The sequence below is a fragment of the Corylus avellana genome, chromosome 1, assembly GCF_965113065.1.
Source record: "Corylus avellana chromosome 1, dhCorAvel1.hap1.2, whole genome shotgun sequence".
In the NCBI taxonomy this organism is placed as follows: Eukaryota; Viridiplantae; Streptophyta; class Magnoliopsida; order Fagales; family Betulaceae; genus Corylus; species Corylus avellana.
The window spans coordinates 1,854,966-1,873,747 of NC_142490.1; the positions used below are offsets into that span (position 1 = coordinate 1,854,966).

The 18,782-nt window shown below is 36.4% G+C and overlaps 4 protein-coding genes across 5 annotated transcripts; 1 reads left to right on the forward strand and 3 right to left on the reverse strand.

Annotated features, from left to right (window-relative positions):
- Nucleotides 1-655: 655 nt before the first annotated feature.
- Nucleotides 656-2,470, forward strand: LOC132171210 (AAA-ATPase At1g43910). The gene is made up of 2 exons (XM_059582470.2): nt 656-1,733; nt 1,819-2,470. The coding sequence occupies exons 1-2, from the start codon at nt 741-743 to the stop codon at nt 2,314-2,316; spliced, it is 1,491 nt and encodes a 496-aa protein (XP_059438453.1). The 5' UTR covers nt 656-740; the 3' UTR covers nt 2,317-2,470.
- A 95-nt stretch (nt 2,471-2,565) lies between these two features.
- Nucleotides 2,566-5,744, reverse strand: LOC132171209 (HECT-like ubiquitin-conjugating enzyme (E2)-binding protein). Of its 2 annotated transcripts, XM_059582469.2 has the most exons (6): nt 5,277-5,744; nt 4,925-5,006; nt 4,372-4,694; nt 3,891-4,242; nt 2,844-3,104; nt 2,566-2,737 (listed from the first exon to the last, which is right to left on the reverse strand). In XM_059582469.2, exons 1-6 carry the CDS (start codon nt 5,665-5,667, stop codon nt 2,578-2,580), a joined length of 1,569 nt encoding a protein of 522 aa, XP_059438452.2. In that variant the 5' UTR covers nt 5,668-5,744; the 3' UTR covers nt 2,566-2,577. The 2 variants fall into 2 exon arrangements, with proteins under 2 accessions (XP_059438452.2, XP_059438451.2); XM_059582468.2 differs by having other exon boundaries at nt 3,891-4,694.
- A 3,255-nt stretch (nt 5,745-8,999) lies between these two features.
- LOC132172138 (bZIP transcription factor 44) lies at nt 9,000-10,127 on the reverse strand. The gene has a single exon (XM_059583588.2). It carries the CDS (start codon nt 9,661-9,663, stop codon nt 9,172-9,174), a length of 492 nt encoding a protein of 163 aa, XP_059439571.2. The 5' UTR covers nt 9,664-10,127; the 3' UTR covers nt 9,000-9,171.
- A 3,124-nt stretch (nt 10,128-13,251) lies between these two features.
- On the reverse strand, nt 13,252-16,994 carry LOC132171160 (mitogen-activated protein kinase homolog NTF3). The gene is made up of 3 exons (XM_059582402.2): nt 16,424-16,994; nt 15,830-16,253; nt 13,252-14,159 (listed from the first exon to the last, which is right to left on the reverse strand). Exons 2-3 carry the CDS (start codon nt 16,250-16,252, stop codon nt 13,476-13,478), a joined length of 1,107 nt encoding a protein of 368 aa, XP_059438385.2. The 5' UTR covers nt 16,253; nt 16,424-16,994; the 3' UTR covers nt 13,252-13,475.
- Nucleotides 16,995-18,782: the final 1,788 nt, after the last annotated feature.

An 18,782-nucleotide genomic window follows, 5' to 3' on the forward strand; every position in this document is an offset into this window, starting at 1 on the left:
ATAATTATATTAATTGGTATACAATAGTATGATTATGCATGCATATGATAATTAATATCATATATATGATATTAATTGGTATATATACAATACTATGATTATGCATGTACACATATGAGAATACGATCACATATATGATATTAATTGGTAATACCATATATATGATATTAATTGGTATACATATGATAATATCATATATATATGCCAATTAATTAATTGGCATGCATGTGATACGTACATATATACCAATTAATTTATACTAATATGATAAAATTAATTTACTACATTATTTTTTTTTAATACATATTTTTGATACCAATTAATTTCCAATTTTTAATTATAATTAATTGTAATTTTTGACGTGCCAGTATAACACGTCAAAAGTTTTTGACGTGTTAAAATCTAACACGTCAAAAATATTTTTTTTTGACGTGGCAAACATGAGTTACTATTTGCCACGTCAAGAAAGGGCAATTTTTTTTTGTAGTTAGACTACATGCCGTTTTCTTAAAATTTATTACAAACCCGAGGCTCGAAAGGAATTCCCTACCCCTTGCAACGCTGTATGATATTCCGAGGGTTAGGGGTTTTTTTTTTTTAATTTTTTTTTTATAGATACTAAGGTTTGTATTCAAATCCCTTATAAAAAGTCCCCTACTAGTGGCAGTGTCCACACACAAAATTGCCGTGTATAGTCGGCGTATAAGCTTTCTCTTTCACTCCGTGCTTTGAGTAGAGAGATGATGGAAAATTTGTCCATGTTCATGCCCTCCGCATCCACCCTTCTGTCTGCCTATGCCTTGGCATCTACTTTCTTTCTACTCGTCAACTCAATCTTCGAGCAAATTCCACAATGGTTAAAGGACTACATGAACCCTATAATCTGGGAGTTGCAGTCTCGTTTCTGCTCCGATTTCATCTTCGAGGTAGAAGATGAGTGGGGGGTCTCCGACAATGAAATCTTCAGGGCGGCCATGACTTACTTGCCCACCAGAAGCGGACCCACCACCCCATCCCTCCTTGTGGGTTCTGAGAAGAAGTGTGAGCAACCAGGTTTGGGTATCCCAATTGGAGGCCAAATAGTCGATGAGTTCCAGGGCATGCGCCTTACGTGGAGGCTCTACTCTCGCAAAACACGAGAGACTATATGGAATTCCAACGAGAGGAAGTTTTTCAGACTTAGCTGCAAGAAAAGTTGCAGGCAAAAAGTCCTGGACAGCTATTTGCCCCACGTCATACGCACATCACAATCCATCTTGAATAAACTGGGCCTAAGGATTTACACCTACGACCAAGATTATTCGTACTGGAGGATGACGGCTTTCAGGCACCCATCAACGTTTGAGACTCTCGCAATGGACCCTGAGAAGAAGCAGTTCATAATGGAAGACCTTGACCTGTTTACGAGCCGCAAGGGGTTCTTTGACACCACTGGCAAGACTTGGAAACGCGGCTATCTTCTTTACGGGCCGCCGGGGACTGGGAAATCCTCGTTGGTCGCCGCCATTGCGAATCACCTCCGCTACAATGTCTATGATATTCAACTTTCCACAGTGAAGTCGGACAGCGTTCTAAGGCAGATCCTTACCTCCACCACCAACCGCTCCATTCTTCTTTTTGAAGACATTGATTGCAGTACAAAGGTGTCGCACGATCGTGTCAAGAAGAAAGAGAAGAAGGCCAGTGAGAGGCCTGAACCTCCAGACAAGCCTGAGAAGAGTGATGCTCCGGGGGTAACTAACTAAAGCTTTATTTATTTATATGTTTATTTATTTTATTTAAATATATTTACGTATTCTTGACGTCTCAATGCTGTAGATTACCCTATCCGGCTTGCTCAATTTCATCGATGGCATTTGGTCAAGCTGTGGTGAAGAGAGAATCATTATTTTTACAACAAATTACAAAGAAAAATTGGAACCGGCTTTGTTGCGGCCAGGACGCATGGACGTTCACATTCACATGGGCTATTGCACCCCAGCCGGGTTCAGAGTGCTTGCTGGCACACACCTTGGCATTAAAGACCATATCATCTTCGGAAAGATCGAAGCCCTCATTCAAGCGGTAGAAGTTACTCCTGCAGAAGTAGCTCAGCAGCTTATGACGAGCAAGAAGCCTGAAGTTGCCCTGGAAGGTCTGGCAGAGTTTCTTATCACAAAGAAGAGTGAAATCAAAAGGGCCGAGCCCAAAAAGGACAAAGAAGAAGGCCAAGATGATAAGCAGAGTCGGGAGAAGCACCGTGATAAATATATGAATTTCGTTTCCCGTGTTTTTTGTGTTCCTAACAGAGAGTGCCATCAAGTAGACCACGAATAAATTTTACTCAGTACAGACTGTAGAGTCAATTACACACCAAGTGCTAGTATAATTAGCTTGTTTAGCCTGTACTTTGTCCAAATATGTGGTCATTTGATTCAATGTTTTGGTATCTGTATTCCTGTAGGAATTGGAAAATCGATTTTGGTACTCAGATTTTATATGATGGATGTCTGATTTTCGAACCCAAAGATCTGTTCCTTTCTAAATATCATCAACTTTGAAGTTACAGAAGATGTAATCCATACAATATAAGTACAGTTACCTCCGCATAGATGACAAAGATAAACCTTGGAGGCAAGAATATGAGGCTGGAACTAGATCCTTTCTTGACACCAGAGATTTGATCAATTCTTTTATTTGACAGTTCAACATGAAAACTTCATCAGCTAAATTCTTTGTTTCCCACTCTTCTATCATTCTGCATAAAGCTTGGTTACATCAGTTACATTAATAAGCCCCTCCCTTCAATAATGATAAAGGAGTAAAGAAAGCAGATACTAAAAGAATGAAATTCATAAACAAACCTTGACTGAGATTCCGTACTGTTGCTGCAGTCAGAAAAAAGCACCTTGATAACAGGATGCAGATACATACTAGAAACTGGTCCGGTGTCACCCTCTGCATCCACACAGTAACCAGCACATGACCAAGAATTTGGATTCAGAAGAACAATTTGCAGCAAAGGAGATTTGGTTTTCACATCCTTAACCACAGTCCGATATGATGATTCATCCTTTGCACTTTCCAGGAGCTGATTTGTAAACATTCTTTCCAACGTATACCCCCTGTCCAAAGAGCAAATTAATTTATGTACTCAACTTTTGTTTAACAAATATCAATAGTCAGGGTGTTGAGAATTTTTTCAAGGGGCTTACATATAGTCTTGATTCCTTAATAATTACTGTGTATGGTTCTTTTGCAAACAAATATACACAAAAAATAGGTAAATACATAGGCTTTAATATTATAAATTCACAAAGACATACATATACGGCTGTGTCCTTCGTGGGTTGTGTCTATATTTTTGGGAGTCACCAGTTCAATGCCCAAAAAGACCAGCCCACAATTTGAGCAGCCAAGGCATACATGCTGGTCCAGAAAACCCTCAATAGAATCCAGAAATTCTGTGCAACTTAAAACTACCTTAAGGACAATTCACATAACACAGAATACTACTAACAGTACTAATGTACCAATGCAATTTTTTGTAAGAGCCAAATCTTTTCAGGTGCTTAAATTAGTTTCCAACAAAGTTCAATCTTATTGCTAATATTTGCACTCTAGCCAACAGCTCTAAATCATGCACTTCATCCCTAGTTTCAGACTTAACATCAGAACTTGAATAACGACTTGCCACCCCAGCAAAATCCTTCTAAATGGAAGTACAAATTTTTGCAGAACATGCATGGTGCTTTGCCATATTACCGGTTAAAAATAATAAGCTAAATCACCCAGATGATTTTAATAATAAAACAACCAAAATCATATATATCTCTACAGCTGTTTTCAAACATAAGCACACTAAGTGACTAAAGATACAAGCACATAATTGTAGATCATTATTTGCATACCTGAATAAATCACCCGATCCACCAACTGGCGTACAAGTGGAAATGTAACATTTAAATAACCGCACTCCAGAATCTACAGGTGCATAACCATTACCATAAGGGTATGCTCCAAGAAGAGATGAACATTGAGGGCAAACATATTCAATCCACTCAACATCTACAGATCGATTGAAGGATCTAACCATGAACACATTTCCAAGAAAGCCATTGAGCAAACATTTCTGGTTTGCCTTGGTCTCCTTAGTTTCAGACACATGATGAGTGTGGTCTTCATCAACATGATTCAGAACATGACTTTCCTCATGATCACAGCAACCAGGAGCTGATGCCACATTTTTAGGGAGATCTGATTCTGGCAACAAACAAGATGAAGCATCATCATTAGTTTCTTCCTCATGAACTCCACATCTGAATTTTCTAGCAATATTTTCATTCTTAAAATGCATGAATTTTTCCCCATCAGAAGCTTGTGTTTCCTCACTTGGATCATCACAGATTATTAATCCTCCACACTGACTTCTAGAATCTAGACCGGCTTCACCAAATCCATTGTCGCCGTTGATATCTGTTCCAGAGTCAGACCGCTGGCATTCAACCTGGTCGTGGGATTTCCATTCCACAAGATCATCCTTGCAAAGAGTAACAGTTGTGGAACTTAACTGGCAAATACCCTCAGCACATGTATATGATTTTGCATACCCAGTCACCAGCTTCTCACTTATACCTCCAAAGGAACAACAGCAAGTCCCGAACCAGTTATCAGCCACCTCTCGCCAATCGACTGATGGCATTTCCACAAAATGTCTACATATGAATTACAAAATTTGGGAAAATTTTCAAAAGAAATCGAAAAAAAATTGAATTCAAATTAACAACTCAGCGTAGCATATAAATATGTAAGATGCGATGATAATCAATAATCTAGCATGACCACAGCAACAATACACAGTTTACTGGAAAATTGTACTGATTACTACACACATGCTTCAAAAAGAAATAGTAGTGACAAATTGAAGCAAGTAAACGTAAATTACCTGAGAGGACTTTTAGTCAGCTTAAACGAGCAACTTCTACAGTAGAAGTGAACTCCTCCACTAGAAGATAGACTCTTCAGGTCTGAAACACAATCATTACACGAAAGAAACGACATTTCCTCAGTAGGAAGATGAATTATACAACAGGTAAATAAATAAAGAAGAAGATAAACAGCAAATTAAACCAAAGCAAAAGGCTCATTCCTTTACATTTCTCTAAACTACATTCTGCACATAGAATTCGATTATAAACTATAATTTAGCTTTCCTATCCGAATTCGATTATAAACTATAATTTTGCTTTCCTATCCACTAAGTTTTTCCGTAACAAAATACAGCATAGAGATCTCACCGGAGTCCATTTCTAGTGGCTTCAGTGCATCAAAGACCACATTTTCTCGGCCTTCGGACAAATTCAACACGGAATCGAAACTCGAAACGATTGGATGATCGACCGGAAGAAGCAGGACGAGCTTGACCTCAATGTGATCATCAAAGGCTCGGAAGCTAACGGGAGACTCAGGGTCGACCAGAACCCGTGGAGTCGGAACCCTGAGCGAGACTTCGAGTTCTTCAAACCAGCTCACCAGGACCAGAGACTGTGAGGGATTGAGATGGACCTTGAGATTCTGGCACTGAACCGAGGGCATAGTGTACGAATCGAATATGAATAACCGAAGGTTCGGGACGTGAGATTGGGCTTCCCATGTGAACCGCCATTTTCTAGGGTTTTCGGAGGACATTGTGTATTACTCTGCTCCTCTGAGGTTTGTGACGAAAACGTTTCAAAAACTGAAAGTTGAAGTTCGAAAGCGGCAGCTTCTCCCCGGCGCCCATTTGCAGTTTTAAAGGCCACCCTTGTCGAAGCGTACATTCTTTCTTTTTTTGGGTCTGACGTATTGGGCTAAGGAAACGCGCTTATTCATGAGGTGGTGCTGCCCGGCCCATATCGTTAAATTCATCAGGCCTGCCCTTGCCTATCGGATTCAGAGCCCCAGAGCCCCGATTTGCCCCATGTGTGAACTCAGATCATTTGGTTGTTGGGATCCGAAAAATCGATCGTCATTTTGAAACCATGACTTAATAAAATAAAATAAAATAAAATAATATTTTATTATGCTGATGTGTTAGGTTTTAACCGTCATTAAATTTTTTAATAAGGGTTGATCCAATAACTATTAAATCCTCCCACATCTACGGAATGAGATATTTGTGAAATATTAGTGTAGTATATATCATTATTCTTTGGTAAAACAAATGTGAGTTCTATATTTTTAACAAGTGAAAACTGAAAAACTCACTCTTTAATACTTTTCCTAAGCTATACATGACAGCCAACATCGCCTTGTTTGTTATTGTTAAATCATCACTTATCTTAAAAGTTAAGTTAATTGGCTCAACATATGAAATATTGTATCATGTTAGAATATATATATTCGCATTAGATTTTTAAGTATTTCTTTTAATGGATTTTTTTTTTTTAAAAAAAAATAAATAAATAAGGTTGGATTTATACCAAACATACTAGCTAGTTCGTCAACTTGCTACAGAAATTAGCTATAAGATGAAAAGAAAAACAAAAAAATATGAAACCGATTAATCAAACTACATAATTATAACATGTTAGGAAAATAAAATGCTAAAGGGCTTCCACTCTAATAAATCTAAATAAACAACACACGTGGAACTTTACTTAAGAGAAGAGGTTCCAACATTAAGAATAACAACTTGAACTAATAAGAACAAAATAGAATAATTACATGTTACTCAAACTTTTATATCCCATTATATTCGAGGACAAGTTTATAGAACACTGAACCTTTTAATAAAGAGATAATAATAATAAAATATGCAGCATAATTGAGTAATTTGAGTCCTTAGGTGCTCAAAGGTCAAGCCTGCTTTATTTATTTAAAAAATAGAACACCCTTAAGATTAGCTTTTATATATATATAATCCATCTCCCTCTTTCTTTTTTGTCGCCATCACAGCTATGTTCAATCTCATTCCTGATCAAAAGTTAAAAGATAATTAAAAAATGGGAATATTTATTGTTTTTCTTTTTCTTTTCTTTACTCGCCTTAGTTTATTGACAGAAATGGTTGGCGACAAGTAGCAGTCATCCTGTTAATAAAAAATTAGCATTACTCTTGGGTATTTTTAACCACATAATTAATCAACTCCAAGAGTCAAGAAGTACATTTGGGTGATGTATATATTTCTTATTCCATCGTGTAGAAGATGGATTATTTTTTTTTGGTTCTTGAAAAGAAGGGTTAATTAATTAATTGGATTTAGATAGCTAGCTACTTTACTTTATGCCCAATATGTTTATTTTCTTTCTTTTTTTAGGATATGAGTCCATACCTAACTTACCCACCTCATTTCCTTCTTCCACTTGAGTCAACAGAAAGTGTAATGCACATGAATCACATGATCGTTCGCATAACTTCTTCTAAGAGAGGGGGATCGAGGGGGTTTTTTCAAAACGTTAGATTTGAAAATGCGATTAAGCTTTTGGCAAAATTATGATTTGGTTTTTAAAATTATTTTGTTTAAAAATGGGCTTTTGAGTTGCAAAATCACATGACTAAATGAACTCTAATTTTTTTTTCAAAAACTAAACGGACTCTTAATCTACATCGTTTACTTCATTCGGAAACCTATAACCAGAGACGCAAATGCAGCATAATAATCCAGAGAAGATATTATAGAAGATTTATGGTACAAATTAGAAGAAATGCAAGTTTTATTGAGATTGAAGTGCATATATGGGGAAGTGAAATTCATTCATTCATGATAAGGTTGTGGAAGACACTATCAAAGTGAAACCCAGAGATCAAAACTTCCACCTACAAGATCCCCAGGAAACTGTTGTTAGGTTTAGAATAAAAGCCTTTGCATAAATTGATTTTTTTTAGGGTCGATATATAATTTCATCAGTTTGAAATCCGCTATTTACTTTTGTTGCCAATTAATTATTGGAGTTGCGCGGAAGTTGAATTTATAGAGTTCTCATAACTATTAATGGATAAAAGTAATGTTATATATTATATTTTTTATTTTACAATACTAATGTGACCGTCTTAATCAATTATTGTATTTTTTTTATTTTTACAAAGACTGATCTAAAGGTTAGTTGAAACTGGCAAACTGTTATGTCAGTATTGTAAGATAGTTGCTAGTCAAAAATGTGGGTTTTAGAGCATTACTCAGTAGATAAATTTTTTTTTTCAAATTGGGTTTGGAGAAATTTCCTCTAATTATATGTATTAAACTAATAAATGTCCAAAATACACTACATACATTTTTATATCATATACTCTGTTAAAAATACACTTGAAAATCACATGTATTTTGAACAGCATACATATCAATAGATTGATTTATAGAAAAACCCACCTGAAGAAAAACCTTGTCCTATACAAATCTTGAAAAAAGAGTTTCCTAGACCATACTTGAAGCACGGTGTCTTTCTAAGCAAACCTCAGAAAATTACCCCAGACATGCATTTACAAGGCCACAATCAGTACTGCAGGCATGCAGACAATGGCTTTGAATAATTAGGATGCATGTTCCATTTCTGGTTCGGAAGAAGATTTTGTTTTATCCTCCTTGCCAATAATTTAGGCCTGAGCTCATCATTTGGTTGCGTTCTTAATTTATGTCCAAAAGCCTTTCTTTCCCACATCACTTCACCACCATGAACAAGGAGCCCCCACCAACATCTAAAAATTTCATCATACTTTTATTGGCCCACTCAATTTAGTCTATCAAGATCAAACAAAAGCAAGCAAGACCAAGCAATAATGTTATCATTAAATTCTTAAATTCTTTTGTCCAAATCACTACCAGTTCAATACGCCATCTTTGACAACATACACAAGGAAATTAAAGAGCTGCAAAGGATGAGAAAGACTATTATATTGATGGTGATTATGTTACTAATACGTCACCCAAATAATACAAGTTTTATTATACGTGAAATATTCACATAACGTGGCGTCCACGTCCACATTTTAATAGTTGACATAATAAATATCACATAAATTTGAGTTATATGATGGACAGAGTGTACTGCAATGCAAGTATATATTAAATAAAATAGAGTTACACAATTAAAAACCAGAGGATTAACGGTATCCGTGCAGATACCATTTACAAATGAAGAAGTGCCAACTCTGCTAATGCTAATAATTACTATTATTATTATTTTTACCAGCAGCAACACCCCAAAAGAAGAAAGATTAGTACATAAACACGTCGGTGGAAGCCATTATGGGGTGGTTGAGATAGAGAGAAGAGCTCCATGGATTTTTAATCATGAAGCTATCATATTCCTGGATCGGAGTGTCCTGATTATCAGTCTGAAAAATAGTAGTGTTTGTGGAGTTCATGTAATTGATGATCCCGTTGAGAGACTCCAACCTCTGGCTGAGCTCAGCCATCTGAGCTCTGAGAATGGAGTTCTCAGCCTCGATGTTCAAGTAGAGCTGCGAGGCCATGTTCATGCTTGTGAGGATTTGGTTGTTCTCCTTTGTGAGCTCACACGCCTGGGCCGTCAGATCATCCACATGATTCTGTTTGCGGATCCGTGATCTACGTGCCGATTCACGATTGGACAGCATTCTTTTACGCTTTCTTTGATCCATAACATGCTGAAGATCGCCGCCTTCAGACCCCGAGTTCTGAATCGTGCTGGACCCTGAAGAATTCGCTCTAGTACTAGAAGAAGCCATATATAGTTGTATGTTTTAACAAAAACAATAATATTAATTATAAGCTAACCAACAAAAAATAAAAAAACAAGATTTTCTATCGGGATTATGCTGGTACAATAATCAAGCGTAGAAACCCAGATGCTAATTATTTGAAAATAACGCTAATACATATAGAGAGGGGCCTGGCAGGGCTAGTTTATGAAAAAACGTAGAACCAGTAGAGGAAGACAACAGAGAAGGATTGAACCAAGTGGGTCCTGCGCCGAAGGGTGGAGTTTATCATAAACCCAGAGAGGAGGATTTCACTGACAACTGGAGACATGAGTCTCAAACATCAAGAACAAGATATTATGCATCAAAAAATAGCTGATGGAGAAAGAGAGAGATCTTGTGCAGAGGGATATGGAGATTGGAGAGCCTGAGAAAGAGAGAGAGACCCAAAATTTACAGGGTGGAGAAGGTGAGAAGAAGGAAGAGATTTTGAAGAGAGTTGCAGGTGGAATTTATAGACCAAACAGCGCCCACTGTAATTAAATTATTATAGAAATTAAAGCAGTTGTAGCAATAAAATAAAAGCAATTAGAAAAGACAGCTTAGAAAATTTTGTTTGGAACTATTTGAGACAATGGGTCATGTTCATGCGCATGCGCAAAGAGAAGCTTCCATGGCAGTAAATTTAACTATTTAAGGCCATAATATTATTTGCACGAAATTGGTAAGTAGAGCCATTAATGTCCCTATCATGGCAATAGGAACTCTCAAAATAATATGAGATATCAAAATATGGTTTAGAATATATTGGAACCAGTTGCTTCTGTGCTGCTGTGGTTGAGCTTGGTCCTTGCAACTACGTACAATTAATTGCTAGGCTTCCACGACGTCGTTTTAGCCTTTAACTGGAGATTTCCGGACTTTTTCCCAAGAATCCCAACAGAGGTAAGCCGGATCCATTGAGTGTACTACGTATCTATGGCAATCTCGTCCGTACAACAGCTCATGCACTAATGTCAGGTTGATTAATTATATATGAAATTGTGATCCAATCAAAATAAATATTTCGAAAGCCAATTTCATTCTGAAAGATTGAAAATTTTATCTTAATATGAAATCCAAATATATCTTTCCAGAACAATATATTAACATAGATTAGAATAATGCTCAATCAATGGTATTCAAGAAAAATAGCTTTTGATATATATATATATAAAAGAAAGCTGGCCTTTTCGTGTTAGTTGGGTCAGATACAATCATACAACGTGAGATCCGGCCATCATATATTCTGCATATATGCCGTGTGTGGATTTTTTTTTTCCCAGTTGTGTAGGCCAATCAATCGATCAAAGCGAAAAAGATGTCATTTTTTTTTTGTTTGCTTTCTTTCTTTCTGATTTTCACTTTTATTAACATTTTTCCTTCCTCTCTCTCACTGGGAGGGGGAATTAATGGTGGGGATAAGTAAATAAAGCTGTTAATGATAAAAGAGCATATTCCTTGCTTTGGATGCCATATGCTCAAATTTTAGGTAATAACGTAAAGTTGCCTTATTATATACCTTTCAATTCATTCAAGCATAATATTATGTTATCGTAACTTTTTTTTTTTTTTTTTTTTTCCTGAGCTCAAAAGCAAGTAGCTACAGAGGTTTTAGTGGTTAATTCCGAAGCATTTTTCAGTGTAATGAGCCACCCATATGTGCTTCTGCTGAGGGAGGCAGTAGTGAATGAACTGACAAATTTTCAAAATACTTGTTTGGCTGCAATTAATAGTAAGTTTTGAATAATGATCCAAAGATTAGGTTAGCAAAAGAGTTTCATGAACAGTATTCATCACCACACCTTGATTGAAACTTGATGCCTGATGGAAAAGAGTGGCATTGTCATGTCAATATAATGTGATAGTTGCGAGAAAAAAGTGTAATTTTTAGCATTACTTAACTAGCGAGCATATGATCGTTAAATTCAATTTTTAAAAGAAAAAAGCTACACATTATAGCTTCATCCCACTGGGCTGATGTGACAGCATATAACATTACACCTTTTAAAATATATGTGAAAGCTAGAGAAATTCTAGAAACCAAATTTTTATTTAACAATTATTCTACAATACTAATATGGTAGTTCCAATTATTATTACTATTATTTTTTTTAACAATGACTAACTAATTAAGGGTCGGTTGAAATTCTTACATCAACAATATTATATATACATTACTCATGTAAAAATCATGTGTAGATGAGAATCATTTGCCAAAAGTTGCAACCGGAACTTTTGGTTAAGAATGATTATAACTAAGACTGCATTCCGTGAATTTTGAAAATGTTGCGAACTAACATACATATATACATAGTGGCCACTAATAAACATGGATTTGAACCTGTTTCTTTGACAAAATGAGGATGAATATTGTTGGATTGATTTTTTTTTGTTTTTTTTTTTTAAAAAGAGGGGGCTCACCGAAAGAGACAATTGATTTTCTTGAGAAGGTTGCTCTATTGATTTATTTTATTATTCTTTATACTCAGCACAAGAAGAAAAAGGACGAAAAAAAAGGAACAAAAAAGGACAAAAATGAATGAAAGCAGCAGTGAGGGAGAGTTGAGGCCACAATTTCAGTACATCCCCCCCAAAGAAAGGTTTACCTATTCCATTAAAAATCGTAAGATGCTGTTTTCGTGGGAGATATAAAGCATTCAATTATATATATTTATATTTTAGGTGAACATTAATATCAGCATGTGCTTCTTCTGTGGCTTCAAATGCCAGACGCCACATACAAGATTCTCCATATATAGTTTGACTGGCTGCTTCACAGTTGATGAAATCTCATCAACAATGGATGCCATTATTCATTCTTTACAATTGTAGTGGGCGGTGGTAGTAGCTAGGAAGCTTCCCCCGATTGTCTGTCTAGCAGCCTTGCAAGTTGCAGCAGTAGAAAGATTGGCTCCTATTGCACGTTGTTTGGTCATATCTTATTTTATAAGAAAGCTTTTAAAGACCCACCTGCCCTCATTCTTTTAATCTTTCAGTTGACAACAAAAGCATTATACCAACTTTTAAAGAGAAAATTAGAGCCTTTAAGTGAATATGGAAAGCATGGAATAGTGTTGGGTTATCATTATCCCCCACGTTTATATTTCAAGGACTATTGTTGTTGGAGTTGCTGAAAAAGAAAACTACCCATTGATTGTTTGAGAGGGTAATCAATCCATCATACCCCAAGAATAGTAATAGGCCTCCGGAGGTGCCCATCTAGAAATTCAAAGTGGACAGTCTTACAAGAATTTTGATCTTTAGTGACGGCCGTTGCTAATAGGTCATCATAGTTGCTCCGTCGAAAAAAGTTATCATTGACGACCTCAATGTCGTTACAGATATATCATTATCATTGACAGACTTTAGTCGTCCCAAATTATGTAAGGGGGCCTAATCCAACATGAGTGCCGAAAATGCCTGTGAGGCTGTGAGAACCCAACTTTCCAGAAAAAGAAAGGATAAGATGATCTCTTGATAGCTAAAACTATAATTATTGGATGCATCTTTATTTTCTACGTTCTAAAATCTAAATGATAGTGTCATGCATGCATCAAGTATTATAGAGGAGCAGAGATTTAGATTAAAAGGAATAGTTTCAAGTTTCAACTATTTACAAGTTACAAGATGCCACAATCAAAGAACTTGAACTAATAAACAATAAGTAAAACAAAATCTTGGTGCAGTCCTTAAGTTTAATAGCACATTTCTCAAAGGCATGTTTCCCTACGGAACAATGGAACTTGTTCCAGAGACATTATACAACACAAGAAGGTCAAAGGAAGCTTTTGCAGTACCTATGCATGGGCAGAAGCAGCTTCAGGATGGTAAAGCAGAATCTCGTTCCACATCATCTCCCTAATCATCTGTTCCCCCAAACTTTCATCAATGTCAAGACTAATTGGGACCTGAGCAGGAGGATTGCATCTTGGATCATACAGCCCTGACATGTAAGGGTGTTGGAGGGCTTCAGTGACGGTAATTCTCTTAGTTGGATCAAACACAAGCATCCTTTGCAACAGGTCTATAGCTAAAGGATCGGCCTGCGGGTATAAACGGGAAAATTGTGTCCCCCTTGAATAGGGCAGTGATTTTATGTACTTCCTGGCCTTTGAATTGTCAATGAACTCAAGATCAGCTTCCTGTTGGCTGCCAAGAACATTGATAATCAGTTTCAGCTGGTTGAGGCACTCAGTTCCAGGGAAGATTGGTTTCCGGCCAAGAATTTCAGCAAAGATGCATCCTACAGACCAGATGTCAATGGAGGTTCCATAATTGTCACAGCACAAGAGGAGCTCTGGTGCACGGTACCAGCGTGTGACAACATACTCTGTCATGAACTGACCATTGCCTCCACTGGTTCGTGCCAGCCCAAAATCACATATTTTCAAGTCACAATTAGCATTCACGAGGAGATTCCCAGGCTTCAAGTCCCGGTGAAGGATGTTTGCTGAATGAAGATACTTAAGCCCGCGAAGCAACTGATATGTGTAATGTGAATTAGTCACAAGACACCATTGATAATCAATATTACTGGGAAAAGGAAGTAATAACAATAAAGGAAGAGAGTTCAGAAATTAACTAGAGCTTCTTATAGTAGCACATGTATTATATCCGGCAATGAAAGACCAACCCTCTATACAGCATCTCTCAGGTATTGCTATATGATGCAGAATACTTGACATTAGAATTGATTTTGTGATTCAGTCTACACATGCTTAACAAAGTTTGTTTTATCTACAACCAGAGGAAGCCACAATAGGGACAGAGGAGCACTTGTCACTCTGACAGAAAGTAAAACAAATGATCACAAAAGACCTTGGACTTCAAGGCGAGCAAGTCCAGTAAAAAAAGTAGACCCTTTTAATGAACAATGCTGAACCATAGAACTTGGTATTGATGGATGTTGTTTGAACAACACTTGATTGCTGTTAAATCATCACTTATCTCAAAAGCTTAAGCTTATAAGAAGGGATAGATTTAATAATTTAATTTAATATTTTAACACTCCCCCTCACATATGGACTCAAACTCTCCCTTAATAAGTGAGGCCCAACACGTGTAATATTTAATTGAAATGAGAGGTGAATGATAAAGACAATGTTCGAACTCGTGACCTCTCCTCTGATACTATGTTAAATCACCATTTATCCCAAAAGTTTAAGCTTATAGGAAGGGATGATTTAATAATTTAATTTATATTATAACAATTGTTGCAACATTGATGTAACATCCCGGTTCCATATTGGAAAAATGAATAACCCACATAACCCACATAGAGAGTGAATGGTTTATAAAAACAACTCATGGTTGCTAAATCCTACATTACTTACTTATTAGGTGATACTAGACTTTATAAGTGATTTTAGAAAAGTTTCGAATTGACCAATCCTTTTGGGGTGATGGCGTATATATGGCTAGCACTTTTCTTTGGGTCGCTACAAATAATATTAGAGTCACCTAGTAATTCCATGTGGTATTGGAGCACTGTATGACGTGGTCCTGATAGGGACATCAGGGGTTTAAGAGGGGGTAAAAGAATTTGTAACACCTCGGTCCCATATTAGGAAGACTGTAGCCCACATAGAGAAAGGGTAGTTTATAAAGACACTCATGGGTGCTAAGTGATTATAGGAAAGTTCCAAATTGTCTAGTCCTTTTGGGGTGATAACGCAGATGTGACTAACATTTTTCCTTGGGTTGTTACAATTGCAATATTATTGTTTTACACCTTTATATGAAGTCCAATAAATAGTTGCAGGAACTCCAATTATATATGAACTAAGGGGTGTAGATGAGCATCAAAGTCATGAACAATCACAGACAGAATGAAGAGTATAAAACTTTCAAGGAGAAGTGGAGCAATCAGAAAGTATATGTTTTTTCTTGAACAGAGATACCCAAAAAGCATCATGAAAACAAATCTCAGAATTCACATTTAGTCCAATCATCAAACAGAAACCAACCATTGCATATCCAAGATTTACACATGCTTTAATCATGCTAAATTCATACATTTTCAGAAAGTATATGTCAGTCCCTCATAATCATGTATTTATTCAATCAACAAATTAATACAAACCCATTGGGAAGACTAGCTGAAAGGCTAAATATACCATACATGTACACTACTTGAGAGACAAAATAATACCTGAAAAAGAAAATATTTGCAATGATCATTTGAAAGCGGCTGCGATGACTTAATAATCTGATGAAGATCCGTGTCCATAAGTTCGTAAACCAAGTACACGTCCTTGAAACTCGTCCGATGAATCGGCATCATAACATCCTTCAAAGCGATCACATTCTCGTGCCGGATATGCCTAAGAAGCTTCAGCTCCCTCAGCGTTCTCAGCGCATCGATGCGGTTCTCAAACACATTGTTGATCTTCTTGATCGCAACTTTCTCATTTGTTTCCCTATTGATGGAAGAGCACACGACCCCATAGGCCCCTCTGCCTATCGGCTTGATCGGCACATACTTGGTATCTATCTCAAACAAACTTTGCCACATTGAATAGTAATGCTTCCCTCTTTGCCTAATTCCATTCGGAGGCTCAACTACACTCGCCATCCTATAATTCGCCATAATATAATCCATATTAATAAACGACAGCTATAATTACTTCAAGGAACAAAGAACACCACTATAAACGACACTAATCACTTTAATTAACCACTAATCAGGCTAACTACAGCTCTATATATGTATACATATGAGGAAGGGTTTAGAATCGATACTTACTTGCCGATTCCACTTGTGGGTGTTTCGAATTTTGATCTTTTGGGCTTGCCTTCTTTGCTCTTTCGCTTTTTCTTTTCCCCGACTTTTAAATTAAACTAAAAATTCTCACTTTCCGCACCTTTTCCCACCAAGAAAACATTCCCAGATTCCAAATCCTAAAGATAATTCATGCCACGAATTCTTCTTGAGCTTCATCATTCTTCAACACAATGAAGCTCGAATCTCTGGCCCAGAAGCAATTTATTAATCTTTCTCTTTTGGGACACAAGTGGGAAACGAGAAAAAGGCTGATCTTGAACGATTGCTGGGCTCTCAGAAGGAGAGAGATTGGATGGGTTTGGGGATTAGGATTTGGCTATGTCGTTGTGAGCGATGGTAGCTAGAGAGGGACAGATGGATATGTATGAAGGCTTTGAGAAGAATCAGGGATGATGGGGGTGTTGTCATGAGCCATCACATTCACACCCCCACACGGCAGTCTATGCTATGAAATGCATAAAACGACAGCTACGGATCTTTCTTAGGTTCTTTTTAGGAAATATCACCTTGCCTATCTTCTTGTGCAAAGACAAAACAGTCGGGTAATTGTCTTTTTTACACACCACGCCACGCCCTCTTATCGTCGGCTCGCTTCACTACTTACTTTTATCATTGTTGGCTAAAACGATTATAAGCCAGAAGCCAGAAGCCAGAAGCCAGAAGAGAGGTGACTGGTGAGAGAGCATATATGGTTTGACAAGATAAGCCTAGCCTTTGCTTGCCCTTTAATTCATTCAATCTCGTGAACATTTCAAAGTGACATTCTGTACAATTTACATGCTTTTTCGCCGCAAGCAAGCGGACACCCACGTGGAGAATAGTGGTTGAGGCCGGTCGCTTTTTGACATTTTTGTTGATTTAATGATTTCTCAAAGAGACTCCTCCTCCTGTGGGGCTCTCAATCCGCCTAATTCAATTTAGGGTAATGTAATATATGGCACGACGCGTGCAAACATTTTTTTTTTAACAAAAAAAAAAAAAAAAAAAAATTTGCACTGTCGTGCGTGGGCGTGTGCTGCCAATCAGTACTCTTCAATTTAACTTGCTCGTTCCGGAGCGGATAAGAAAAGTCATTGGGTACACCAATTTTTATTTTATATATATTTTTAACTTACACAGTGATTTTATTGTCCCCATTACTAGTTATTTGAAAAACAAATATAAGATAATTTTCATTCGATATTTGTTCTTTAAATTGTCAGTAAATTATTGTTGAATATCCAAATTCATAGTTCAATTATATTGTTAGATCAGGCTAGCTACCTGAGTTGGTATCGGATAGCCTACATTTGTTACTTGGATTGCCAACAAATTATTGAGAATTCAGATCTATAATTTTGTGATAATTTTTATCATTCACAATTCAAATTAATTGTCTAGTGATATTGACATAATGAGTGTCATATGAATTTTAAATTGATGTGACAGTCGCATCAATTACAATTACACTGAATTGTTTAGTAGCTGACATGATAAGTGATGCATAAATTGTCACACTAATTTGTAAGATATTACAATAAAAATTATAAATTTAATTGTGTACATGTTGTCATATAGTATACATAATACCACATCATTTTAAAAGTTTTAAATGACGTGGTACCTTGTATAGACAAGGATCATCTCAATTTTAAGTTAAACCAAAGTAAGTTATTCATAATCAAAATTTTATTTTATATATCTAATAGTATAAATGAAGCTACGTTATTTAAAATCTAAATGATGTGATAATATGTTTATCAAGACATCATTAAATTGTAAAATTTAATATTAACTATAAAATAGGTTTACTTAAAATGAGAAAGATCTTGTTCCACAAAGGGTTAAGGGTTACGGCACCATGATGAGGTGTTTAATAGAATTGAATATATATAATAAATGCAATAATGCATGAAAAAGAAAATGTGGGTATTGTCAATTCATCATTTCTTTTTCCTTCACGGATCATTGGAAAGGGGGCTACGTATATATTAAAATCACGTGTGCAATCTCTCTTCTGAAGTTTTTTTTTTTTTTTTTTTTTTTTCCTAATTCTCTTCTGAAGTTATTTGGAGCTCTGGGTTAGCGACTTAGCATGTGTATATAGTTATGGGCTTTCTGCTGGGCCCATGGTGTAATGGGTTGGTTTTTGACGAGGGATAATGAGAAAGTTACAACCCAAATAAGGAAATCAACGCATTAGGCAATGGACAAAGTTTTTCTTCAAAATACTTTATTAAAAATATATATAAAAAATATATGAAGATCATATGATCTAAATATACATTCCAGCTTAATAGATTGAATTACATACATTTTGTCCAAGTCAATTTCGAGAATG